The 27922-nt window shown below is 37.4% G+C and overlaps 1 protein-coding gene across 1 annotated transcript in view; it reads left to right on the top strand.

Annotated features, from left to right (window-relative positions):
- Positions 1-27922, top strand: part of LOC111158557 (relaxin/insulin like family peptide receptor 2) — a 56442-nt gene that overhangs the window by 16273 nt on the left and 12247 nt on the right. Inside the window, exons 2-13 of the mRNA XM_022520659.1 lie at positions 1088-1234; positions 3711-3788; positions 6718-6823; positions 7666-7737; positions 14723-14794; positions 15395-15466; positions 16735-16806; positions 17861-17932; positions 21188-21259; positions 22716-22787; positions 26081-26152; positions 26260-26331. Of these exons, the coding sequence (XP_022376367.1) occupies positions 1088-1234; positions 3711-3788; positions 6718-6823; positions 7666-7737; positions 14723-14794; positions 15395-15466; positions 16735-16806; positions 17861-17932; positions 21188-21259; positions 22716-22787; positions 26081-26152; positions 26260-26331 (979 nt within the window). The remainder of the gene's footprint in view (positions 1-1087; positions 1235-3710; positions 3789-6717; positions 6824-7665; positions 7738-14722; positions 14795-15394; positions 15467-16734; positions 16807-17860; positions 17933-21187; positions 21260-22715; positions 22788-26080; positions 26153-26259; positions 26332-27922) is intronic.

A 27922-nucleotide genomic window follows, 5' to 3' on the forward strand; every position in this document is an offset into this window, starting at 1 on the left:
AACATAAGAGAGGACAAAAGCTGAATAGTGGCTAGGTTGAATGAGAAAATGAAAAAGGAATAAAAAAGAATGTAATTAACTTTGACAAAATTACTCTGTGGATAGGATGACCAAAAACATTTCAGAAATTTAGATGTAAGAGACATTCTTTGAATTTCGAAAGAGTACTTTCCAGAAAAAAAAGAGATGCTTTCTATAAATACTCTAGTATAATTGTGGAAGTCATGTATTTTTTTTTAAAGGAATGCAAGACAAAACTTCACAAAAATTGACTGAAGGAGAGTGTACACTCAGACATGACTGTGGTTCATTATAACTAATTGAAGGGAGCAAGGGGCATTAGCAAGGTGCTCCTATCCATGCCACTGAAGGTTGGCATCAAGACCAGGAGCTCCCTTGGATTGGTGATATCACACTTTTTAATATAGCAGAAGGACAGAGAACAAACCTTCTATGTCTTTCTAAACTGATGACAGCACTTAACTTCCTTACACCTGAAACATAAAGGAAAATATCACCCATACATAGAGTGGTAGAAGGAATAACTGAGATAAACCACTTGTGCAATTGGCCTGGGACACAGTAAGTTCAGTGAGTGTTACATGTCATTACTTACCATTATATCTCCCTATTCAAATGTAGTTCTAGATTTCTCTCTAATTCACACTTAAACTGTCCTTTTGCATGTATATTTTTATTATGTCACCTCAACTCCTCCTCATAAAGGATTAAAAAGTAAATAAATCCATCTATTTAATTCTGTTAGCTCATGGCTTTACGTTTCTGTTTCCAAGAGTGGACAACTCTTTGATTTCACATGAAAGTAAGACAATTACTTTAGTTTTATTTACTATTGCCTTCCTGAAATTAGTTCAAAATGAACGTTGGTCCCATTGTTGATATAGCTGGGGTTAGATATGACCATGATTGTTTAGAATGTTATAATTAAGAATATTATTCAAAGAAATTGTGTGCTAGGAATAACATCAGACAAACTCCACTTTTAGGGTTCTTAAGAAAATTAAAGGGGATGCCATGAAAAGACTTTAGCCATATTAACAATATTTCTGTCCCCTCTTTTGCATAGATTTTCCACTGACTGAAGGCAGTACAATCACTCCTTTGTGCCAAAAAGGATACTTTCCCTGTGGGAATCTTACCAAGTGCTTACCCCGTGCTTTTCACTGTGATGGTGTGGATGACTGTGGGAATGGGGCTGATGAGGACAACTGTGGTGAGTTCCCCACTCAGCTCCAGATGCCCACTCCCCTTGTGAATGCCCTCAAAGTGTGCTTGGACCAAATAATAATTGTCCTGAAAGGAAAGAGATGATTTGGTATTCTACAGGGAATCCTACTATAACACAAATAATTGTGCCCCAAATTTATTTGTGGTATGACCAGAATTTTCACAGGTAGAAGTTGATTAAATCAGAAATAAAAAAATTGATAAAAATTGAAGTCATATTTTGAAATCTACTTGGATGCCCATATTCTAATTTTAAATGTCTTCTTATAACTACCTCTTTTTGGCTTGGTAATTTGGTTCAGCTACAAGAATACCTCTCATAAAGTGTGAATGGGCTCTGTCTAGAGAATTGATTTATTGAACAGATCTATGTTGAGTCCCCACTATGTGCCAGGGGCTGTTCAACTCACCCAACCAGAGCAGGCTTAAGGGAGAGGAGGTCTTACCCTCAAGGAGTTCACATGGGCAATGTGAACAAGGAGGACAATAAACCTGTACATAAATAAATAAAATGTATTTAAATATTAATATTTATTTAAATACTAAATATTTCAGAGAGTGATAAGTGCCACAAAAATAGAAAACAAAATGATGGAATAGAAAGTGACATGAAGGGAGGGCTATTTTAATGATGCAACCAGAGAAAACCTCTCTGAGATGATAACATTTGAATTGAGAGCCAAACCATAAAAAATTGTAGAGAAACAGAGTTTCAGACCAAAAAAACAGCAAGTGCAAAGGCTCTGAGGCTCAGTGAAATAAGAAAATGTGTTTGTGGGACAGAAAAGCCAGTATGGCTTGAGCAGAGTGAACAAGGATATAGAGGGTGAGGAGGTGACAGAGGCCAGATCACCAAAAGTCCTACAGGCCATTTCAGGTCTGTATGTTGGGAATGTATATATTGTCTAATATAATATTATTTTTACTTGAAGAAGTATATTTTTACTTGAAGAAGCTGATGCCAAGTTGACATGTCTAGTTAATGAGATAATGAGCGAGTAGGCACTAGAACACAGACCTCCACAATTTAAAAAATCCTGTGTGTCTTCTACTGCACAGAACTGCCATTCCTTGGCATTGCCCAACTAGCAATCAAAGTGAGACAACAACGTCCAGAAAAGCCAGGTGTCTGTCTCTAGAATCTGCTTTCCTGCCCTTGAGTATTCATGCATGCTTCCCACTCATGGAACCTACCATCCTCACCTTCTGTGGATCATTCATGCTCCTCTTTGGGATGCAGTTCATGTCCCGTTTTCACCCGAGAGACTTGGCTTCCCTGGCCCCAATTCCCCACCCTGAAGCTCTCCCACCAGTCTAAGATAAGCACTTGTTCTCTCTGTTTCCACGGCTTCCTGCTATACCTGTATGGTCATACTAAGGGCTGCCTTGTCTCTTCACTGTACTTCTTTCACTAGACATGAACTTTTTAAGAAGAGTTCTTCTTTGTGTCTTATTTGTTTTGGTGTCTCCAGAGCCTAAGACAATAGAGTATATCATAGGTGCTCAAACACTGCTCAGTGATGAGCGCAGCTGTCAGGATGCCAATAGGCAAGTCAGTCAAATGTTTGGCATTCCCTCTCCACTGCATGGGAATCAGACACCCTGCATGTTTATCTACCTCATGAGGGTGTTCTGAATGCAAATTAAAAATAATTTGTGTGAAGGCATCAAATACAATCATTTGAAAAACCATTGTGCATATTAATAAAAAAATAGAAACAAGTTAAAGGTTTCAGGGATCAAAGGGGACCTGTGGAAAACTATTTAAATTTACCCTTCTATTTGTATGAACTTTAGTATGGCATATTATAATATGTATCTTACCATTTTAATAGCAAATATTGAAGAAATGATATTTCAGAACCAGTCCTCTCTTTTAAAAAGAGTAGAATTTTCTTGCAGAAAAGGAGAAGGAAATTTGGCAAATAAGCATGCTGTGTCCTCGGACAAATTGAGAAAATATGATTTCTCTCCACAGGACCAGATGGTCTTTATTAAAAGGAACTTATGCTTTTGCTTTATTAAGAAGGTCAGGTGACACATATTTTATTATTAGTCGTTAAACCTATCAAGTACGTATCTACATACACATATGCAGCAATATGCAGATGACGAAACAATTCAGATTGTATTTTCTTCTGAGGGCCTCAAAATTAAAGATGAAACATTTAAACTGTCAGCATTAGAAACAAGTAACATTTTTCAAGATGGATATATGTATGTAAAACAGTTATCTATTTCCATTCCATATTTTCCAATACACACATTTGAAATATTTGTAACTTCAAAAAAGGGGAAAACTTCAAATGTTGGCCTAGCTTTTTCTCCCTTACCATCTATGTTATCATTCAATTACTTAAACTGATTTTAACTGATTTCATTATCAATTTCTTATACTTTTGTTTTGTAATTTGATATTTGAATTATAGAATAACTGACACATATTCATCACCATTTCACAGGAGACACTAGTGGATGGGCGACTATATTTGGCACAGTCCATGGAAATGCTAATAATGTGGCATTAACACAGGAGTGCTGTAAGTGGTATTGATTCAAAAACTCAGTATCAGCTTTGTGAGCAACATGATTTGCGGTGCATGGATTCATATGGGTAGGGTGATTAAATTCCTTCTGGAATTTCAATTTCAGTTCAATGTGTTTCACTGGTCAGCTGGTCTGTTGTCGGCTGTTGTCTGCCATGGGACTGAGAGATGGAAGAAAACAGCATACTTTATTCATGCTCATTTGATGTATTAGCCTATGATTGCAAGAATATATAGATGTTCAATAATTATGACAAATAATAAAGATCTTTTCCCTTTACTGAAGAAAGTGTTTCACTAAAGATATTGAGCACCAACTGCTTTCCAGCCCCTATGTTAAGGGCTGAGTGTACAAGGATAAATAAGATGTGGTTGCAACTCACAAATAGTTCATATTGTAGCAAGAAAGATAAATCCTCATGGAAGCAGGGAAGGTAAAACGTAGTGTTAAACTGGAGGAATGATGTTTGCACAAGGTAATGTGAAAGCCCATTGGAAGAAATGAAGGCTGTGTTAGGGGTGGGGAAAGATCCACAGAGAAGATGACATTGAGATGGACATAGAAGTCCCTGGATGAAGGAATGAGTGGAGGTAACAGGACAAGCCGGGAAGCAAGATCTGCAAAACACTGGGGTAGGAAGGTGTAAAGATCACTATGTCTTTCCCAGTGGTTCTGAGTGCATGGGGCAGAGGAGCTGGAGCTAGACCTAGAAGATGAGGCCAGCCCATAAAAGGTTTTGGGTGCACACTTTAGACATTGGCCTCTACCCTGTAGATAAAATCATGTCTTTATACATACCTATGTTACATACATGTGTATAATGTATATATAGGCATAATTATGAAGGTGCATGTACAATTATGTATGTATATTAATATGTATATATAATGTACCTATATTAAACGGTATATTAATACTATATTATACACTTTGTAACAACCAGTTTATAATCACCACTTACTATATGCTTTCATATACATCACAGGAGGATCAAATATAAAAATGATAAATTAAAAGTTTAAAAATAAATATAACTGAAAGTTCTAATATTTTCTTCCTGAACCACAATAGGTCACTTCGTATGCATCCCATTGTGCAGATCACTGCTGTACACAATTTTGGGCAATCACCAAAATTGTGGGCTTATTTTCTTTCAATGAATAGGAAGAAGCACATGATAAGGGGCGTGTGTGAGACAGAATTATAGAGAATGGAATAGAACAGCAGTCCTCAGCCCTGGGCAACTTTTGCCCCCAGAGAACATTTGACAATTGTCTGGAGACATTTCGGTTGTCACAGCTGGGTGTTTGCTACTGGCATCTAGTGTGTAGAGGACAAGGATGCTGTTGAACATCCTCTAACGTACAGACAGCCCCTCACACTGGAGAATGAGCTTCCCCAAATGTCAACCTTGCCAAGGCTGAGGAGAAAGTATGGTGAAAGAGATACTAATCATTATGTGTCCTGTAATACTTCAGACTAATACTCAGAATCTGAGTCCAGAAAATGTCAGTGAGAAAAATGAGTAGAGAGAGATGCAAGAAGCATTTATAAAGAAGAATCCAGAGTCTATGGGTATCACTGACTTACAGGTGAGGGTTCTATGCTCACATTGCTGGTTTAGACAGCAGGCCCAGCTTGACTACATTGGATTCTTTTATTGGGAAATAAAAGTTTCAAACCCTAGGTTTTCCATCTAATAATAACCACTATTTTTAATGTCAATAAACATTGAAGTAAACATTCTGAACTTAGCTTTAAGAAGTTGAGCTAATTAGCATAAACTTATAAACAACATAGAATACTTTCCAGAATTTTATACACTAGAATACATCTTTCGAATTAAGCAGGTACTCAATAAAAGTTTGTTGAATTTACCAAAATTCAGTGAAATTGATTTTTAAAAGTTTGGATAAAAGTGATTTAAAGGAAGCAGAGCAATTAGAAAGAACTTATAAAGATTTAAATAAATAATAGTAAATATAAAAATTGGAAAATAATCCTCATTTTCTTAGCTCCCATCAAAAGAGTTACTCATAGGATCAGAGGCAAAATCAAGTGCTCCATAAATATCACTCCTCTCTCTCTCTCTCTCTCTCACACACACACACACACACACACACACACACACACACACACACACGCAGTGTGATTGTCTGTCGTATGGGACAACTTGGCCTGGTTTCTCCTTGGATTTCTCACTCCTTTATATGACATTATCTTAATAACTATGTAAGCTTCTTCACAGTAAATTCTGAAGTGTTTTTTTTTTCCCTTCAGAATGTTTCAGATAGATGGATCTTTGGTTCTCTCAGCTTTATAGCTTCTCTACAATTTTTGTCTTCCACTATATCTTTATAGGAATGAAAAACAAAGAACCACAATAAGAGGGGATCTAACTTGGTCGATTTTAATAAGGCACAATGGAGGCTCTCACAGAAACTGCATCTCTTTTCTCCCAGCTCCAGAAGTTTGAAAGGGGAAAAAGAATGGAATTTAATTTTAATCAACAAGCATTTGTTGAGCAACCTCTTTGTGTCATTCAATTCAATTAAACTGACTCAATTATACCCATTACAGATTTACTCCATCATACTAATGTTTTTCATTGAGGAGAACTTAATCTTGCTTCACTATACACTTTTTTGCCATTTAAACCTTTCTGTAGTTTCTTTCTAATCACTTGTTAAGTGCCTCTGAAATGACCACTGGAAGCTAGAACTGAGATGAAACATCCCATTAGTCTGTATTCGACTAGGTGAAAATTCTTATTTGCTTTTATTATGGGCCCGAATTAGTGCCCTGAAGGTGTAAATGTTATACATTCAATGAAGAGAGAACAATGTCATTTATTAGAGATAAGGTCATAATTAAAGAAAAGTATTTTTTTCCCCAGTGAAATACTACTCTTTTGCCCCCTAGTTCTAAATCAGTATCCACAACCCTGTGACTGCAAAGGAACTGAATTGGAATGTGTAAATGTCGGCTTAAAGTCTGTGCCAAGGATTTCCAACAATACGACATTACTGTGAGTAGAATTCACAACTTGCAGATATTTGCCTGTAAAGTCATATGAAAACCATGTAGTCTAATCTAACCTCCCCTTGTTCTGTTTTATGTTACTTGTATACTAGCAAACTAATAGAAGCTCCCTTTAAACCACCAGCCATCAGAGAATTCCTCACGCTTCTTCTCCAGAGAAAACAGGTTTTAAACAGTGTTAGATTGCCTGGATATCATTTAGCTCACAAATGTCTGTGGTCTGGAGTGTTCATTTCAGTTACTTTCTGATCTCTTGTTTTTACCAAAATGCCAATACTGTACAACTAAAGATGGAAATAAAAAAGAAAACCACTAACTTATTTTCTCTTGTTTTAAATAGTGATAACTGTCCAAGTTTGCAAAGATATAAAAGGTCTATGAAGCTAGCTGTGTTACCACTGTGGAAGTTTTCCTGTACTTTGCAAAAATGTTCTGAGAGTCTCAGAATTTACAGTCATGTTATAATTTGAGCAAGCATGATTTGGTTAGGATTATCTGTTGCTTTTGTTGGTGGTGGTGGTGGTGGTGGTTTTGTTTGTTGTATTTTGTTAAATTACGCAGAGAGTAAAGATGTTAAATCACGATAGACATTCTAGTCTATGATACTAACTGACCAGACTTGTCAAATGTTTGCAAACTGCTTTAATTTTGCTTTTTGGACTTCTCATTCTCATATAAGGGAGTTTTCAGTTACTACAGTCATTTTCAGATGTGTGTTAAGTAGCATGGAGTATCATTAAATATCCTGTTTTCAAGCATGCACTTTCTAGGGATAACTGTGGTTGGCCATTAAACCCGTAATGAAGTCTGCTTTAACTGTTATTTTAGGTCTCTTAAGAAAAACAAAATTCACAGTCTTCCAGATAAAGTTTTCATCAAATACACAGAACTTAAACAGATGTAAGTAGCTATTAATAGTGTTTTTATGAAGAAATCCTTATGATGTTTTAAGATGCCTTTTATCTTTTTATTTTTATTTTTTTAAAGATTTTATTTTTATTTATTTGACAGACAGAGATCTCAAGCAGGCAGAGAGGCAGGCAGAGAGAGAAAGGGAAGCCGGCTCCCTGCTGAGCAGAGAGCCCGATGTGGGGCTCGATCCCAGGATCCTGGGATCATGACCTGAGCCGAAGGCAGAGGCTTTAACCCACTGAGCCACCCAGGCGCCCCTGCCTTTTATTTTTAAAATGAAATATAAACGCGATAAGCTTTATCAGGTAATTTATTTTTCCAAATATAATTAAGATTAGTAAATTAAGCTTTGAAAACTAGCATATTATCTTTCCATTTCATAATTTAAAGTAGCTGAATTGATTTTATTTAAACTATTTTTAGAAAATTAAATTGGAGTTGAGATCAGGCATCTCAACAAGAAAACACATAGTTCCATATGAATTTCCAAGGTCATTTGGAAAATGACATTGTAGATTCAGAGGCACTTGATGCACTTTTTAATTTAAAGAGGAATGTTAGTATAGACCAGAATGTTCAGATCATTTAGAACACATAATGAAAGAATATGAACAAAACACAATCTTAGTGAAATCAGTGATATTAGCATATCTGAGAAAAGAAAATGTTAATAAATCCAGCACAGTCTGCAATGAAGAAATGGTAGTCAGCGAGAAACAAAGTATCAAGATGCTATCTTCCAAGAAAGAAAACCAAGATCTGGGAGACATACTCCCTAGAGAAGTCTTTTCTGGAGGACAGGGATGGATTGTCAATTTCCACCATAACTAGCATGAACTATCTTTTGATGGAGATTACCTTTGCTTTGATTCCCTGCTCACCAAGCGACATTATGATGAGTGCATTAACTTCCCAAATTATTCATACTGAAGTATTTGGGCAGTTATCTTGGATAGGGTATAAGAACATTTCTATTGGTGGAATTGAATACCTCCTATTTAAATAAAGAAATTGAGAATATTCAAATGCTTATGAATTTGGTTACTGTATATCAGTTCCTCTGAGCCCAATCAGTCTGGGATAATGAAGAAATCAACTTCCTATACTTGCCAAGATGATCGTTAGACTAGATTTAAAAATTAACAAGGTAGGAGCACCTGGGTGGCTCAGTGAGTTAAGCCTCTGCCTGGGGCTCAGGTCATGATCTCAGGGTCCTGGGATTGAGCCCCACATCGGGCTCTCTGCTCAGTGGGGAGCCTGCTTCCCTGCCCCCTCTGCGTGCCTCTCTGCCTACTTGTGATCTGTTTGTCAAATAAATAAATAAAATCTTTAAAAAAATTAACAAGGTAATGTTGTAAGGCCCCTGGCAGTACAATCATATTGTTTTATCCTTCAGCGTATAAAGTTTCTAGAAATGTGAAATATGTTAAAAAGAATAAAAATAATCTGATGTTTGGATGATACTGGACAGACTTATTTGGTTTAAAATGCCATCAACAATTCTATACTGTTCATGAATTTAGGTACAGATTTTCTCATATAGGAAAAGAAGTCACTGAAGGAAGTCCATGAGTGAGGTAGAATCTTATATGAACAGAGATAATCATGCCCGCGTTTGATTACAGCCTTTGTAAATATCATCTCACATCTCTATAAATACCATCCTGGAGCATGTGGTCATGTTGACTTCGTCACCATGGAGTGGCTGTGCACGTTCTCTGGGTTTCCAGATTCCTCCAGGGAGGAAATCCTCACAATACTGCTGCTAATCTTACTGGAAATCCTTAGAATCACATGTTCATTCTATGAATCAATATTGTGTTTGCAACTGCCTGGATAATGCTCAAGGGAGGAAAAATAAAATAGCACTAGCAGAAAGGAAGGGGGGAAAGGCTCATGCTGTAGAGTACCTTTTTCAATTCTATGATCTAGAGTCATAGAAAGTTTATGAATTTTTAATTAAATCTTGTTATTCAGGAGGCAACTAAAGTCTGCAATGGTTAAATGATTTAACTAGGATCTACAACTAGTAAGTGGAAGAGCCAGAATTAGAGCCCCTATCTTCTGATGCCCGATGCAGTGTTTATAATAACCAGAAACTAGAGATGGAAAGAAATCATTCTAGCAACAGATTGAGTGTTCTACTAATACATACTGTCCTACCCCAAGCAGAACTCCCTTCTCTATGTTTGCCCTCTTAGTGGGGACAAATTGACTTTGGGAAGTCAGAGCCATCACCAGAGGATCAAGCAAAAGACAGTTAAATTTCAGATACTTAGACCAAGTCCTTTTGTGGACCACTGATCTATGTCAATACTTATTTCTCGTAGTATAAGCTAGCCCACTTAAGGGAAGAATATGGAATCACTCCTTTTGATAATTAAGGCCCCAGTTTTTCCCAGTGAAATAAAATAGGGATTAACCTTAATTGCCCAGATCAGCTGGAAAATTCTCCAAATATTGACTTCTACTTTGTGTGAGAAAGCCTAGGGGCCACATCATCACCCAGCAGAGGCTTTCTCAATGCAAGCTGCTATTTGATGCTTTCCAGGCGGGTTGATTCTCCTGGAGACTGAGAGAAAAGCGATCAGGAGACCATCATCAATAAATATTCACTAACTATCTATTATAGGCAAAGTACGGCACAATTCTTTTTATTTATGTAGCACTTTTTAAAGTTTACAAAGAAGCCGGCATTTGGAATTCTCATTTGGACTTTGATCCCCAAAATCTGTGAGGTCGAGGCAGACATCATGAGATCCTTTTAGGAATGAGGATACCTACTCTGGAGAAGAGGGGTTGTTTGCCCAAAGGCAGCCAGCTGACAAGTATTAGAGTGTGGCCTCAAACCCAGACCTCTGACTGTGATCCTTTGGAAGCTTAGTTGCATGGTCCTGTCTCAGAATATTGTTACTGTTGATGAAAACATCCATTAACCAAACTTTGATTTGAAAATAACTCAGGTTCTTCATAAGCATTACCCGAATATCGCAAAGTAGCTCATGAGTTCATGAGTATCCCCAGCCCTTTTCTCCTCCTTCTCCAGCATCTCCCCCCAACCTCAGACACACCCTTCCCCTCCAGTCTTACTCTTATCTTCTCCTTCCCCATTCTGCATTACAATAACCCAAATAACCGGTGTCACAAAGCCCAAACCATGCCCAAAAGAAGGTGTCCGGAGAATGGACAACCCCCAGAACCCTTGGTGGCATTCAACAGGAGGGTAAATGCTGAAGAAACCACATGTTCATTCATTCTTTCAATGAATATTTCTTGATACCTGTGAGGTACCAGGCACCTACAAAAAGCCCTCTCTTCATGGAGCTTAAGGTACAAGGGAGGAGGATAGATAATAAAATTTAAAAATACTTAGTGTATTACATACTGATTAGGGCCATGGAGAAAAATAAGCCAGGAAGGAATGAAGGCAAGCCGAGGAAAAGAAATTTTAAGGAGTGTTAATAAATTTTGTCCTGTCACAAAACTCTACCACTGGCAAAGCTTCCCATCTTTCTTAGACTTACACCATGAAACTGATCAGAATACACCCAATCAACCATCCATGTAACTGTTGATATTTCAAGCTGGCTATTATTACCCTGCACATTCCACAAGTCTCTTCAAGCAGAATTCTCCCCCAAAAGGACCTGGTTTCATATCTAATCATCATTCTGGTCACATTAATCTGTATATGTTCACCTACATTTGCCTTACATGTAGTATCTAGAATAAATGCAATATTTTCACTGTGACATAACCAGAGCAGGGAAAGAGAAAGCTAGCAACACTTCCTTCCTAAACTCTATATGCCCTAAGCTTACATTTGCTTTTTGGTGACTACTTCACTCCCTTAACTCCTAGCAATCATGCCTCTAAAATTCCCAATCCCATGCCACATTTGTTTCTGCTCAGGGATGGCTACTCCATCCTGCATTTGTGCACTCGGCATTTGAGAGCTAGTGATAGGTCCATAAATTTATCTCTATTCAGTTTCATGTTGTTAGAGTCAGCTTTTCTTATCAGACTGTGAAGAACTTTTTTGAAAACTCAATATATTTGCTGTTCTTTCTAGCATTCTGTAATCTGAAAATTAGATGAGCCACCTTTCCCAAATCATGCAGTAAAATATTGAAGAGGACAGTGTCGAATACTTTTTCCTGAGTCCTCCATCATCATCCTTCAAATAATGTATATTGTTCTTTATCCTGTCCATAAAACCATCATAAAGCCATTTGATCAATGCCTAGTAGACTATAAGCAATGTCAGGCACATAGTTGTTTGAATTTAGGACTGATCAGTTTTTCAAAGAAAAAAAATCAAGTTGGTCCAACACGCCCTGATTTTCATGTAGTCCCCTGTTTACTTTCTCTCTGAGGCGTTCACAGGCAGTGTCCTAAATAGCCTGTTCTGTGATCTTGCCCACAGCCAACATCATGCTCATCATTCTATGCACTGGGATATATCCTAAGAGATCACTGAACCTAACTTTGAGTGAGTCTGTGGTCTAGAAAGCTCTAAATATTCAGTGGATTGAGGTCAATTTGGTATCCTGAAAAAATAAACTTAGAAATCAAAATGAAATTTTAATTACCAGATGAATAAATGTTATTCAACTTATCTGAATGCTTTAACTGTTGATCAGATTACTCGTTTTAATAACCTTTTAAAATATCTAATGTTGGGGGGGAGGACATTTAAGATGATCTTTCAGAGAAATAAAATATAATTTATAACATTGACTGTAATACTCTATCACTACTACCATGGAAACCAATAGCAGTTCTCCTCCCTATTGTAACATAAACCTTATATAAATTAGAAATTCCTTCTTAGACATGGTTCTAGTTCAAGGCAATCATTGGCAACAAAATGTAACTCAAGGAGTCTGCCTGGTTCATGAATACAAAATGTTGCATTAAAGAATAGCCTATAAACATGCATGTCATTAAAGCATTTATTTGCTTTAGTTTCAGGTACATAAATTCCTGGCGTTTCTGCTTGAAAAGTCCTGACAGCTGAAACAGCAGGAATTCATGAACCAGTAAGTTATTCTTAGAAAAGCCATTCAATGTAAAGTATATTAAATGGGCTCATATCTCAGCTCTGAATAAAAAGAGGACACCACTTGCCAAATTGTTATGTTTCCAAATTTTCCTTCATACTCACTAAGCTTCTATTCTGCAAAGAAGAAAGGGGATAGCACAGGATCACGTTAAAATTCACTAGCCTAAGTCTGAGACAGGGGTCTTGGGACTCTGGTTATCTGTGGGGAGCCAGCAAGCTGAAGCCAAAACAGAAGGCTAGAGGCTCTTCATTATTTAAGGAGTTGGAATCTTAACTCATGTCAGGGAAGGCAGAGAGGCTGTACATGTCCAGTGAGTCATGCAGATGGAAAGCACAAAGTCAAATTCACAATTTATGACTGCCCATCTCTTCAAGATTGAGAGCATGTAGGTAAAATGTGCATTCCACTTTTGAATTCATTATCTTGAATAAAATATAAATCGTACTAGTTAGGTGGTAAATCTTATCTTCAAGAGAAACTTCAATATACCTATATTATAACATTATGTTCTTTTTCTATTCTTGTTTACTATTTTAACATAATTCATTATATTAATTTTCATTACATCACTCAAGAGCTCTGAAATGCTAAAACAGATAGTGATCTATATGTATTCATTCTATTCATAGCAGAACTTTAAAACCAAAAGCACAACTTATGTTGCAATGGGAAGCATCTCTTCATAGACATGGTGGAGGGGGAGAAGGGTTGGAAGGGCATGAGGTCTCTATGGGTTTCAAGTTTACTTTGTGGGATTGAAATTGGTATTTTGTGTATCTATGTATGTAATGCCTGTGCTCTGTAGTACGAACATTTTCCACTTGGCGGTACATAGAGAAAATGACAATATTTAACGCTTAGGGTAATAGATGGGTTAGCTGATAACTGGGAATGGCATCTCCACTTTACCTAGCTACCCAAATGTCTGAGAGCTTCAATATCCTGACACACCTATAATGCCTTCACGACTCAAAGGCTGGGAAGCTTAGCTAGAGAATGAATAGTTACAGTATAACAAAATTCAGAGTACAGTCAGATGCTGAAGGAGAACACGTTCTATGAATAGTTTTGCAGTGAGGTACCCTAACAATCAAGAAAATGTTGTACAAGATTAAAGAATCAAATCAAATAAAAATAAGAGATGGGGAAGCCATTCAAAAGACGATGTAGTCATTAGTTACTATTATTAGTGGACATTTCCTGCTCCTAAATACCTTTAGAAAATATGAACGCAAGGTTAACCTCCCATTGTATAATGAGCACAGGAAATGGAAATTATTTGCTTAGATACTCCCAACAGTGCTATTATTGAATATTATATTGCAAAATTGCTTCAGGGGCTAAGTAAATTATGACCCTGTGAGCTGAAGTAGATGTATTAGCTCCGGTTCAACTACTCATGCCATTCCTGACCTTGAACACCTAATTCCCTTTGTGGTTCTCATTCTGCATCTCAAAATAGAAAAGAATAAGACTTGCCCTCTCCTTTTCCCATGGGAATAGAATGAAGAGAAATGGGGAATTAAAGTTAGAACCCTGTCCTGAAAAAATAAAGCTCAACAGTGAGACTGGCTGGTCTCACATGGGGCATATCTCTCTTAAGTCAGAATAAGAAAACTGCAAAATAGACCACTTTGACCTTCAAACTCATCACACATGAGCTCAGCAGTGCAAACCAGAGATGCCAGAAATCTCACTGCATGGGTGCTAGCGGGACAGAAGAATTAGCCAGTTCACAGCCATCTCTCATGGGCAACGCTTCTACTGCCCAACATAAAAGTAGGATTGGGACTTTATAAGCCAGTTTCACAAACTGTTTTTAGATGAAGAAAGTGGAGACCACATTCAACAACTTGATAAAAAGCTTAAACCATAATCACATGACTCTTCTATCTTATTCCTACCAGATTTCTTCAGCATAATTGTATTACACACATATCCAGGAAAGCATTTTTTGGATTACATAACCTGCAAATATTGTAAGTAACTTCTTTATAATTATGAGTACAATTTTAGGTAAAGGTTAGAAAGGTAAAATGGTCATTTTTGAAGACTTGACTTGTCTATAGCGAAGTGGGAGGAATTGTTATCACAAAGTACTTAGATTAATTATTATGCTAAAAGAATTATTAAAAGATTCCTGGTTTTACCAGCTATAAAAGCTCTCCTTAACCTTGTATTTTCAAGTTTGGGTCATTTCCACAATATTTTAGCATTTTATTTTTTCTAATCCTTGCTAACTTACTTGTATGTTTTCTTAAAATACTAGTCTACTAAGGATGGAACCAAAAAGGACAAAAGCAAAAATAACCTACTCTTATACTCTTAACAAAATACAATATTCCAACCCATTACTTTTGGCCATTTTGCTGGTCCTGGCCCCAGGGTCGCACACATTAGGCTTGTTATCTGTATCTCCCAGTTGTTCCTTGATTTGTCCCCCTCTTCTTATCCCGTTGGGTGCTTTCAAAAACAGATGTCCATACTCCATAATCATCAGCCGCAGCTCATATTCTAATTATATATGACTAAAATGGAGTACTGAGTTTGCTTAATTGACTTGCTCATGCTATTTATAGGTATCTCAGCCACAACTGCATTACAACTCTCAGACCCGGAGTATTCAAAGACTTGCATCAGCTAACTTGGCTGTAAGTATTCCAGCTTTTCCCTCCCCAACAAAAGATCAGTCTTGATGATATACATCAATGCTTATAGTTTCCATCTATTTATGGATCTTGTTTATTATACTCATTTTTCTGTCACATAATCTGGAGCATTTTACCCAAGCAACTCAGATTGTTAAGGTCCAAGTTAAGGAGTTTTTTTGATTTCCAGAACATTCATAGAAAGGTCTGAAAATACGGTAAGTTGTGGTGTTTCATTACTTTCCAGGCTAAGCCACCAGCTCCATACTGAGGAGTCCCACATCAGATGTTTGTGTTTTCATCAGAAAAATAAACATGAGGCAGTTAGAAGGCTCTATGTTTCAGTTTGCCCATTTTCTGTAGGTTGGTCTGGCCTAGTAGAAAAGCCAGAACTTCAACTTCATCCAGATCCTGTGTATGTCATGGTCCTAGGCTTAATGTTCCAGGCAACTTTCTTAATCTTCAGAGGCTGTTTTTTTCTCATCTGTAAACTATAATCACAGTTCCTTTCTAAAAACAATGTTTTGAGGATTAAATCACAGAGCATATATAAATGGCCACATGGAGAGCTTCTGGCATATAGTAGGTGCCCAATGTCACTCCCTTCTCCAAATTTTACTCTCAAGGGCCCCTGAGAGTAAGAGGAAAGGGTACCTGGCTTCAAAGGCACGAGAGAAAAGAAGGCATATTTCCCTTTAGTCTATTTCTTTCTAGGAAAATACCATATATGGTTAGAAATGGTGATTTGAATATATGAATATTTCCACTCATTCACCCTCAAAGCTCCTAATGAGTTTGTTTGTATAGACCTTATTAAATGCGTCATTTAAATCCCATGAAACCAAAGAACCATTTGTGATTTCCTAAGAATTTTTTTTTCTCACTCACTCTTCATTCAGTCAATCAGTAGGTCAAAGCTTTCACTGAGTCTGTAGTCAGCCGATTAATAATTCAGCTTGTGCTGGACCCAAGTATCCAAAGGTGAAGGGTGTGACTCAGGTCTTGAAGAACAGTGGGAGGTGGATGCAGGCAGAGAAAACAATCAGGACAGAGCTCGTAAGAACTGGGATGGAGGGTGGTGGGAATGTGGAGGAAAGACCCAGGGTGAAGGAGGGGCTTTCAAGGAAGAGGATAGGGACCAAGTATGGACGGGCAGGTAGGAGGAGAGCAGGTGTTGGGGGAGACAGGATTGTCATGCGCCTTTTCTTGTTTCCTGGTTTTATTTCATAAATGTCTCTAATGTTGGAAATGTTTGTGATATGTTTTCTCAGAATTCTAGATGACAATCCAATAACCAGAATTTCACAGAAGTTGTTTACTGGATTAAAGTCCTTGTTTTTCTTGTAAGTGTTCATTTACCCTTCAATACATCTGTCTATAAATTGCAATGACATCTAACACCAGCTTTCAAAAAGAGCTTTAAAAACCTCAAGCCTGATAACATTTTTATTAGTCAAAACCTTTCCTGTGTGTCTAACCACAGTTACTGTTGCAGTTTCCTGACCATGGCTCCTGGTCAGGAAAGCTGACCATGACCATTTAAGCTTACTGGTTGATTGCTTTTTGATCTCCTTTAATTTCCTTTAATCCTAAAGCATGTTCGACCTGCAGTGGTTAACCAAAGATAGTATTCATTTTTATCTGCTTACTACATTTAAATCTATCAGAATCTCCTGGGGGTTCAGCTCTGACTACATTTTTAACAGAGGGAAATGTGCCTTTGCCCAGCGAGAGTCACTAAAAATTCCAAAATCTTTGTCCCACCAAAAGAACTATTCTCATAATTACATTCTCACTGTTTATTAATATACTGGAATGATTTATCAGCAGGGGATTATTATATTCCTTTATAGTTGATCATATAGCATCATTATTTTTCCATTTGCCAAAAGGAACCACAATATCATAAATTAATCGTGCAGTTTAACATGCTGATGGGTTGTTTTCTTTCCCCCAGTGCCCCCTGCTATCACTTCTTAGATTTAATGCAGTTTGTGATGTGGCCTTTTAATACTGTAAGTGATTGATGTTTCCCTTAAGAAAAAATTCTGAATGTAGGATGCTAGAAATGATTGCAAATTAAAAGTTTACAAGGAAAATTACCATGAAATTCAAAATTATTACTCAATATATACTTTGGTTTCATCTCATAAAATTAAACTGTCCAATGTTTATTCCCAGGTTATATATCATACTTTTGTATTCATAGTTTCTTTGACATCTGCTTCCTTTTCCACGCATTTCTAGACACCATTTTGAAGAGGTAGTTATGTGTTTATTCTTTCTCTGGGTGTGTTGATTTTAGCATGCAACTTTCCAAATGGTGGAAATAATAAAAATGCTGTTCTTAAAGTGGCATATCATCTTGCTTCTAATTAACATCTTCTTTGTGTAAAGGTCTATGGTTAATAACTACTTAGAAGCCCTTCCCAAACAGATGTGTGCCCAAATGCCTCAACTCAACTGGATGTGAGTATGCATTTAGGAGCTAATTTGTTCTTCATCCAGATTAAGGAAACTAGACATGAAGTTAATTCATGATCACATAAAAAGCCCATTGGTGATCTTCTTCCCAAAACCCAAAACCGATTACATTATTTCCTGGTTTAAATATCTTTTGAAAATTCCAGTGGGTATACAAGTCAAATTCAGACTTAACACTTGAGCACCCAAGGCCCCCCATTTTCTGTCCCTTCCTCCATCTAGTCTACCATCCTCCTCCTCCTCCTCATGTGCCTTCCTTCCAGATGCACCAAAGTGCTACAATCAATTCCCCGAGCACATATTATCCCTTCAATTCTGAAAGTCTTGCTCCTTTATTCTTTGGTTAACTCCAACATCACCCTCAAAGGTCAGCTTAAACATCCCCTCCAGGAGGCCATCCCTGACATGCCAGCCAATTTCATTGCCTGCCCCTCTGCCTCTTTTACACTATGGGCAGACGTCCACCATGTCAGTTGGTCCCTATACTGCATACCTATCTTGCTATTGCTATCATAGAACCATTGGTTTACATGTCTGTTCCCCACCATTCTGTAAATTCTATCAGGGCAGAAACCCACCTTGGGATTTATATCCCAGCATCTGTACAATGACCAGCACATAATAACTGCTCAACAGATCTTTGTGAAATGAATGTGCTAAACCATTTCCACTCCTTGTTAGCTTTGAACAAATACTTGTTTAAAACATTTAGTTAGTTTACTTCATGGTTTCACTACCTCTACTCCCCATTCCCTGCCACCTTCATCTTCACAGTTTCCTGAGACAGGCAGTGTTGTGATCTCTTGCCCTGTGAAATGCTGATTGTACTGGCCCCCAGAACCCTTCTCATTGTCAAATCAGGGATTCAATAATCATACGAGGATAAAACTAGTACCTCAGCTTTTGATTCTTTCTGAGCTAGACTTAGAATTACTTGTTACAACTACTAGGTGCCCTTGTGTTTATTTACTGACATACATACATACATGTATTTATTGATTTACTTATTTATTATTTATATACTTGTTACCAAAAAACTTTTAAGGCAATAGAGGTCTCATGTAAATGTGCCACTGCTGAAAGGGGAATAAAAGTCTGAACAACATGAGAATAAAACTTGTTAAGAAAGAAAACACATGAGCACATCTGCACAATGAGAAGCAAACAGGAAAGAGTGACGGTAGCAGAAAAAGATCAGAGTCCAGACCTGTCCCCCAAAATGGACATCAACAACCAAGAGTAGATCAGAAACCAGTGTCAAAACCCAGGTTTCTGGCATACTCGTGGTCACTCGAGGCTCCCTCAAACACTAGGGAAAAATGTAGACACCCAGTAAAAATTTATCATTAGTAGTATTGTCTGATCACGCATGGAAAAGGGCCTTTAAACCAAGAGGACAAAGAACTGAGAGGTCAGACCCATAAGAATCCAGTGAGACAGAAAAAAGTGTGACCTGGCCAGGCTTTTCCTCCCTCACTTGCCATCAGTAGGGCTATACTCTTAACTCCTTACTGTTATACTTGCAAAATATGAAAACATTTATTCCCATTCCATTTAACAATATTTGGACTTTAAAGAGAGTACAGTGTTTATTATTTTAACCACAGTATTTTAAGGCTGAAAAAAATACCAAGTTCCTACAAGACCACCTGGATGGCTATAAAATAAAACTTAAAAGGGAAGGACAAAAGAATTTGTGATTTTAGTGTGAACTTGAGAAATGCTCAGAAGCAGCAAAAGAGCCATCGATCATCATATACAGGGAAGATTATAGGAAGCAAACAATAAAAAGAAGTTAAGAGACTTAGCAGGAAAGCTGCCTCTGTCTCCTTCTTTGGAACTGCTGGGAGAGGTAATTTCCGAGTGCTCCCAACAGGGACTCCCTGATGGTGGGATATCCTGTCATAAGGGATCACTAGCAGGATGCACTAATTCCACCAGTGCTTCTCCAGCAGTGTCAGCACACATCTCAGACAATACGAGGACTAGTTAAGGCCTCAGTCCCTTTGCAACGATGTGGACAGAGTATCATGCTAAGTGAAATAAATCAGTCAGAGAAGGGAAAATACCATATGATCTCACACATAGGTAGAATTTAAGAAACAAAACAAATGAGCAAAGGAAAAAGAGAGAGAGAAGCCAAGAAACTGACTCTTAACTATTGAGAACAAACTGATGGTGACCAGAGAGGAACTGGGTCGGGGGATGGAGAAAATAGGTGATGGGGATGAAGGAGGGCACTTGTGATGAGCACAGAGGGTTGTATGAAGTGTTGGATCACTGTATCTCACACCTGAAACTAATATAATACTGTATGTGAACTCTACTGGAATTAAAACGAAGACCTCAGTCCTGGAGTAGGACTGAGATGGAGCCTGAGAGTCTGCATTTCTGAGGAGTTCCCAGGTGATGCTGGGGGCTGTCCCAGCCACACTGGGGCAGCGCTACACTCAGCAGTAGCCTCTCAGAAGCATGGTAGAAAGACCAGTCATTTCATTTCTGGGTTTCAGCACCAAAAACAATCAAACAAAAAACAAAATAAAAGAAAGAGCATTTGCTCTCCGTCATGCAGATGGATACATATCCTGACTCTGGTGTTCGGTATCTGAAAGATAAATTTGCCTGATTTTCTCCTTTAGCAAAATAGAGACCAAAGTATCTGTGTGATGTCAGAGGAATGTGAGATTATAAGGGTCTATGATGCCATGCTTTAGTGTCTAGGCTTTAGATACAGACAGATCTGGGTTAGATAAATAGTATAAATGGTAAATAGTTCTACCATTTACCAGCTGTGTGACCAGAAATTAAGTGAATTCCCAAGAGTCTCACATTCCTCATATGTTAAATGGACAGGGGTAGGGGGGAATAATACCAACTTTCCATGAGTGCTTTTATACACTCAGAAGAGTACCTGACAGCGTAAAACTCTAATAAATGGTGGTTACTCCTATTATGGTGGCAATGTAATGTTAATTAATAGCATGGTATCTAGCACAGAGGGACACTCACGAAATGTTGGGCTGCCCTTTCCCTCAATTTTATTAAGTTCGAACATTAATTGGAAGGGGAAAAGAAGCATAATATTAATTATATTATTAACCCCACAATGATTAGGAAGAAAACATAAAAATTGGAATGAGGTAAAATATAAAGTTCAGAACTGTTATATCAACAAAAAGTGCCTGTAGACATGTGATTTGTGCAAAAACACTAAAAATATTTCTTCTCCATGCCTTTTAGGGATTTGGAAGGCAATGGGATAAAATATCTTACGAATTCCACTTTTCTGTCATGTAATTCACTCACAGTGCTGTAAGTATATAATGGAAATCAGTAAACCAAGGGGAAACCCAATAGATTTGGAAGTCAAAAGAAAACACTGACAAGGAATTTTAAAGTCATGTTTTGTTTACAGCCTCCGTCTGAAACTGCAGTCCTAGAAAATGTACACACAGATTTATCGATTTTGATGGTGGGGCCCAGCCTTCAATGTAGCTGCCCAGCATTTAGGTCTCCAGCTGATCTCCTTCTTGCTGAGGGCAATCATCATTATTTCGGTGCATCCTCTCAGCTGAGCTGGCATCTAACACTGTGATCACCAAGGAAATGAGATAATGTGTGTGAAAACGGTTAGCTATACCACAGTTAGCTGTTACTGCCAGTGAACAATTATCCCTTGATGTCTCTTCTTTCTCTCTAAAGAAAAAATAATAATTTTATTCTTAAGGGAAGAATATCTAATGTATTCTGATTTCCCAAAGATTCTGATTGGTGATTCCGATTGCTGATTATGTTTTTTCAAGGTGGGGGGGGCTGTTATGCACGTGGATCGGCTGTGGCACATTTGCACTGGTAAAAACACATGAATTTCCCTTTGGATTGAATCATAGTTTCTACATGTAGTAAGCAGTTAGTAATGCTTGATGGTTGCACAGGTGGTTGGAAAAGAAAAATTGGAATTTATTTTTTTTTGTAGTCGTCTAACCACTGTTTTTCAATGAACTGAGAGATGAGGTTATTGCCAGGCTATGTATTTATCAATCAGACTGCAGATTAGCATATTTAATGATTAAAGAGGGGCTATCCCACTGAAGAGATGCAAAGAGTTGATTCCTTTTCTCATAGATCATGAGAGAATACCCTGGTAAACCAAACAAACTCCCTTGACACCTTCTATTTTATAACTCCATGTAGCTTTTGAATCACGGTCACATTCATGATCTCATTTGTTAACACCTCTGTAAAGCAGCTAGTGGCAGACCCCTCTTTTTACTGTATGTCTTGGAGAATTCCATTTCTAGACAAAGAAAATGTAAAACCAGTCTCTTCCCCACCACCACCCAATTTAAAATACATTTGTGGCCCCAGAAACTGCTATGAAAGCTTTGTTCTTTCTGGCCTTTTCCTAAGGAATGTGCCTTATACAAGGATCCTCTCAAAGTCTACTCTAATTAATTAACAAATTTGACATCTGTGTGTGCATATTGGGAAATGAACATTTCCTGAATTAATCAGAATCCAAACAAAATGCAGCTTCATAGACCACACTCAGCGCCTCAAATTACCTACAGCAGCATTTCCTAGAGAGAACACATGGATAACTTTGGTGAGAAATTCTTGCCTTAAGTTCCACACCAGAACATGCCTTACTTTGAGATTTCAAAGGAGGCCTTGTGGAATTACCCCCGGATCAGTGGCATCTCCCAATGAGAACTGGTTCTTACAGCAGACACAAACCAACAGTGCTGACTCTCACCATGTCTTACAGGTTTCTGCCTAGAAATCAAATTGATTTTGTTCCAGAGAAGACATTTTCTTCATTAAAAAATTTAGGAGAACTGTAAGTAGCATTGTCTACTAGGAAAATAGGTTTGCTTCTTCCAAGATTATAAATTTAAGTGACTAGGGAGGCTGCTTTTTCACTAGTGGCAACCAAATCCTGAAGATTCCTGGATATTCAAAATCAATTAAGAAAATCAACATTATCCTAAAGTCCAAAGCAAATTAAAATAAAGTACTGGGCTTAATATGGATTTAGCCTACTCTAATTTCTCTCCCTGTTTTCTTGGGTGAGTGTGTGTGTGTGTGTGTGTGTGTGTGTGTGTGTGTTTTGAAGCAAATGAGTTTTCCAGAAGTGCTTAAATTCCAGGATCATTATCTCTAATGGCTGGAGTATAGTTAATTCTCAGTAACTATACTTGCTTGCTAAATGAATGTCTGACTGAAATCATATTAATCATGACCGAACAAAGGAACAAAGATGCTTATTATCCCTTGAGAAATTATGGCTTCCAGAGCTGATGAAGCAAACACAAATGTCTAGAATGATCGGGTTTATTGAAAAATATTCAGAGAGCTCATGTAACTTTTTCTGCTCAAATATGTTTTGTAGAGCTAAAATTTTTAAAAGTATCTGTCTTGCTATTAATTCGTTGCTATCCCCATAACTGTGTATCACTGGAAGTTAAAACTAAGTCTGTTACATTACAAAGGGCATGACTTGGGTACAGAACTCCTCCTGATATGAAGCCTAAAAATGGAAATTAATTTCTTAATTAATCTCTCCCCCATTCTTTATATCTCACTTCAAAATCCAGGAAGGACTGCGGAAAATAACTCAGGAAGAGAATTTGAAAACTAATTCATAAATAATTAACTCAAATGAATTTATAAATATCACAATCCAAAATCCACCTATATTTACTAAGTGCCTAGTATGTGCAAGACACTGCATTAGAACTAAAAATATTGTCATTTTATGGCAAAAAGTGAAAGGCAGCTCCCTCAGAATCGCTCATTCATTCTTCATGAGGGCACTCCTGATGAGACTTTAGAGGGTTGATAGGGATTTGGGATATGGGGTAGAGCAGGCAAGCAGCCCAGGACACACACGAGCATGTCTAAGATACAAACATAAGGAAACAGTGGTATGGAGTCCACATTTTGAAAAATATTCTAATCCTCTTTTTATCCTATGCTTATGCACAGCCACACACGTTCCCACCCCCCCCCAAAAAAAGAGCCTGATTAAGAGATATTAGCTTGTTTTTTAAAACATCACCAATCATCTACTCCAATCCACTGCTCATCAGTAAGTGAAAGCAAGAAATTCAGAAGTTTACAGAACTTGAACAAGGCATTTTTACTTCCTGAATTTACAAAAATGTTAGATAATTTTACTGTGCCTTCATGACAACAAATGCTGCTGGAGAGGAAAAGCCCATTTAGGTGAGGCCACTAAAGTCCTTTCTTCTAAAAGGCTGCACTTTGTTTTTCAACATAACACTTAGTAGGATGTTTTCTAGCCGCACAAGACACCATCATCTTGCTCTGTTGTGCTCTCTCTGACCCTTGCATACCTGTGGCTTCCCTTCTGCTCTAGACCCAGGTGTCCTCTTCTCACCTGCAGCCCCAGATCAGAACTCCCAGCTGGCAGGACATCTACACTTGAATACCATGATAGCACCTGAAAAGTAATCTGTTATAATGGATTCTTAGATGACCCTTACCTCCTGCCAGCTTCTTTCCCTGAACTTACCATCATAGCAGTATGGCATCCTTCCTGGCAGCCAGGCTTGAAGCCTCTTCCTTTCCCTCCAAACCTCCTTACATTTCATGTCCTATCAGATGGTAAGACCTGCCCATGAGCCCCTTAAGCCCTCATCAGCTTTCATGTGGTCCAGGGCCAAAGCCTCTTGCCTGGTCTTCATTGTTTGATTCTCCAACTTTTCATGCTTCTGACAGAACCATCATCCCATAAACCAGAGCATAGTATGCCGCTATCCTGCTTCATATTCTCACTCTTTGTTGCCAGCTTTCCATGTTAATGTTCAGAAGAATCACGAGGGATACTGGCTTTAAATACATGTTACCAGGCTCCCTCCCAGAGATTCTGAGGTGATAGCTCTGGAGTAGACACCAGGAATGTGCTCTTTTTATAAGCATCCTCTTTGGTTCTGATGCCTGTACTATCGTCTGAACTATCCAAGGAAGTTCTGCCTTGGAATGTATTCATGGCCCTTCTATTTTGTCTCCATGCTCATTTCCAGACTCATTTCCTCTATATCTCGTTATGCTTTCCATCCTCCACCCATGCTGGACCATTTGCCACCTCCAGAAGTTGTCATTGAATCTCAAGTTTCTGTTTCACTGATCTTGCTTAATTCTCACCTAAAAAGCTGTTCTTCTTTTATACTACCTATGAAAACCATAAAGCTTTGTTCAAACAGTTTTTGACTTTCAACTCCTTCCTCCGTTTTTTATCAGTACATCTATAATAGCACTTGCTTCATTACTTCCTTGTTTTATAATCTAGTTGTTTATTCTAATTGTAAGGTTCTTTAGAAAAAGACGTGAGTCTTAGTTATTTGTAACTTCCACATATCCATCAGCATTTCCAAAACATCAAAAATAGAGATCTTTTGCTCGAGTCTTAAGCAATTGCATGTCTGTTTCACCTTGGAACATCTTTCCTTCAGAAGGATATTTTGGACTCTTGAAGAGTCCTGATTCCTTCTGATACAAGCAAATCCTTTTCTACATTCTATAGAAGCACTTCCCTATGATTCTTTGTGGATTGGACAGTCCTAATATATTTCATTCTACATTTTTAATATCTTTTAAAAATAGATTTAAAATGTGCAAACTTATTCATTTGAAAGTGTCTGGACAGATAATATGTGGCCAATACTGTCTTAGCTGGAATGCAGAGTAAGTAGAAAACATAGGTCTTGGCCTCAGAAAGCTTGTAATACAGTTGGATAAACAAGATATCACATACTTGAAACAAAGAGGAGTCAAAGAAATTATGAATGATCGAAGTGTACAGAGAGTACCTGAAACAGAGAAAATTAACCAAAGTAGACACTGAAGCCAGGTTGGAATGTGTTGGAGAGAGACTGAGAGGAAATTCCAGACAGGAACTGGATGAGCAAAATGTCACATGTCTGAAAGCGATGGAAAACATATCCATTTGGCTGTCTCATACAGCCTTGTTTTGTAACAAGTTATCAGATTGGTTAAATTGGATCATATTTTCTGTTACATCAAATGGGATGATGATAATTGTAAGAAGTAATAACCCTGTCATTTATTTCCAATGTAACTGTGTTGGGTTTTCACTGTCATCAACAGGGACTTGTCTAGCAATATGATAATGGAGCTACCACCCCACATTTTTAAAGACCTGAAGCTGCTGCAAAAGCTGTAAGTTCTTCTTCCCACCATCATCAGATTTAAATGGCAATATCTTGAGCTTCCAAAATAATAACATCCTGATGCTTCTTTCCTCCCTCTTTCTGATGGTACAAAAGGAATCTGTCGTCCAATCCTCTTTTGTATCTCCACAAGAACCAGTTTGAAAGTCTTAAACAACTTCAGTCTCTGTAAGTGAAATGTAACAACATGTTGATTATCATTTTAGTGGATGTACTTTACTCAGAACCACATTTATTTTTAAATGGGTACTTTATACACAGAGAGCTTTTTATTTGAGCATGTATCATCAGACAGTTGTGAATATCATTGTTATCATCAAATATGTACTGAATGACAATGAAAACCATTCAATATGTTGTAAAGAACATTTCTGTGTTTGAAGCTACCTATACCAGATTTACATGGAAAAATCTCAACCTGCAATCTTCCCAAGGAATTAAATTTTCAGTAGTTTGGTTACTGAAAAACTGGTTAAAAAAAAAACAAACAAACAATTATGTAAGACTTGCTTGCTTTTTCTTTTCCCCTTTGCTACAAGAGTTTACTTGATATTGATCTATGGTGTATGCTTTCTATATTTCAAAAGTAAAGAAAAAAATTATCCCACCAATATGAATATTCAGGCACTTAATGTTGTTTAGTATTTTTAACTTTCAAATGTATTAGGTTTAAATACTGTCAAGAACTCTGCCAGTTTTTCTTTGAACTTCTTCATTCCTTTCCCAGAAATAACCATTTTTGGTTCAAGTTTGTTGTTTGTTTTTATACAGAGGACATACACATTACGTGATCACAGCCTAAAGCTTTTGTTCATTTAATTCTAAAGACTAATCCTTAATATCACATTTTCCTCTTGCTAAATAGTTTTCTTTTGGAAATTAATTCCAGATTTAGGTTCCCTTTCAACATGTATAGGTGAGCATCCACTGATGAAAAAGACTTGGTTCCTGTTCTTAAGAAGCAAGAATACAAAAAAACAATGATATACATGTTATATGTGTGTGTTATATGTTATATACATGTTATATGTTATATATGTTATACATATATAACATATTGTTTTTTCATATAAAAATAGGCCTTAGGATGTGAACAAAATGATTTTTCACTTACTGCACACTGAATTCTAAAAGCCAAAATATCATGCTATCACATCATGCCTTTCTAAAAGTCAAATTAGAAACTATTTACCCAACACTTTTCTTTATTGTTTCATTTCTTTTTTTTTTTTTAATTCATTTACACATTTACTTTACAAACATTTGCTGGTCACTAATTTATCCATGGCACTGTCTTGGGCACCCAAGATATAGTAACCTCTGCCCCTTTGGAGACTATTGGCTATTAATCAAATAATCACACAATCCATGTAGAGTGAAAACTGTGGTGAATCCAGGAGAAAGCCAGAGGGCAAAAGAAAGATGAGGGAAACAAATCCTTTAAAAATGACTCAAGAGTTTCCTGCAGGAGAGACCCTGGGACAATTCTGGAGTATAAGTGCTCCACAAGGTTTCATTTCTGACTGCCAAAGAACAAGGCAGTTCTGTGAAGGACTCCATAGATAAAAGAAAAACTCAGAACCATGTCAAGAAACCCTTATTCAGATCAGCCAAAAAAGAAACTGAGTGAGAATCAAACATCTTTCAAAATAAACCTTAAAAATAAAGGTTTCCGTTTTCTTAGACTTTCCTCTCTCCATCTGTTTCCTGAGAACATGGCAGACTCCCTTAATTCATGCCACCCTAAAGAGTCTTCAAA

This window comes from Enhydra lutris, unplaced genomic scaffold (assembly GCF_002288905.1).
Source record: "Enhydra lutris kenyoni isolate GAN:26980312 unplaced genomic scaffold, ASM228890v2 scaffoldscaffold60, whole genome shotgun sequence".
NCBI classification, from domain to species: Eukaryota; Metazoa; Chordata; class Mammalia; order Carnivora; family Mustelidae; genus Enhydra; species Enhydra lutris.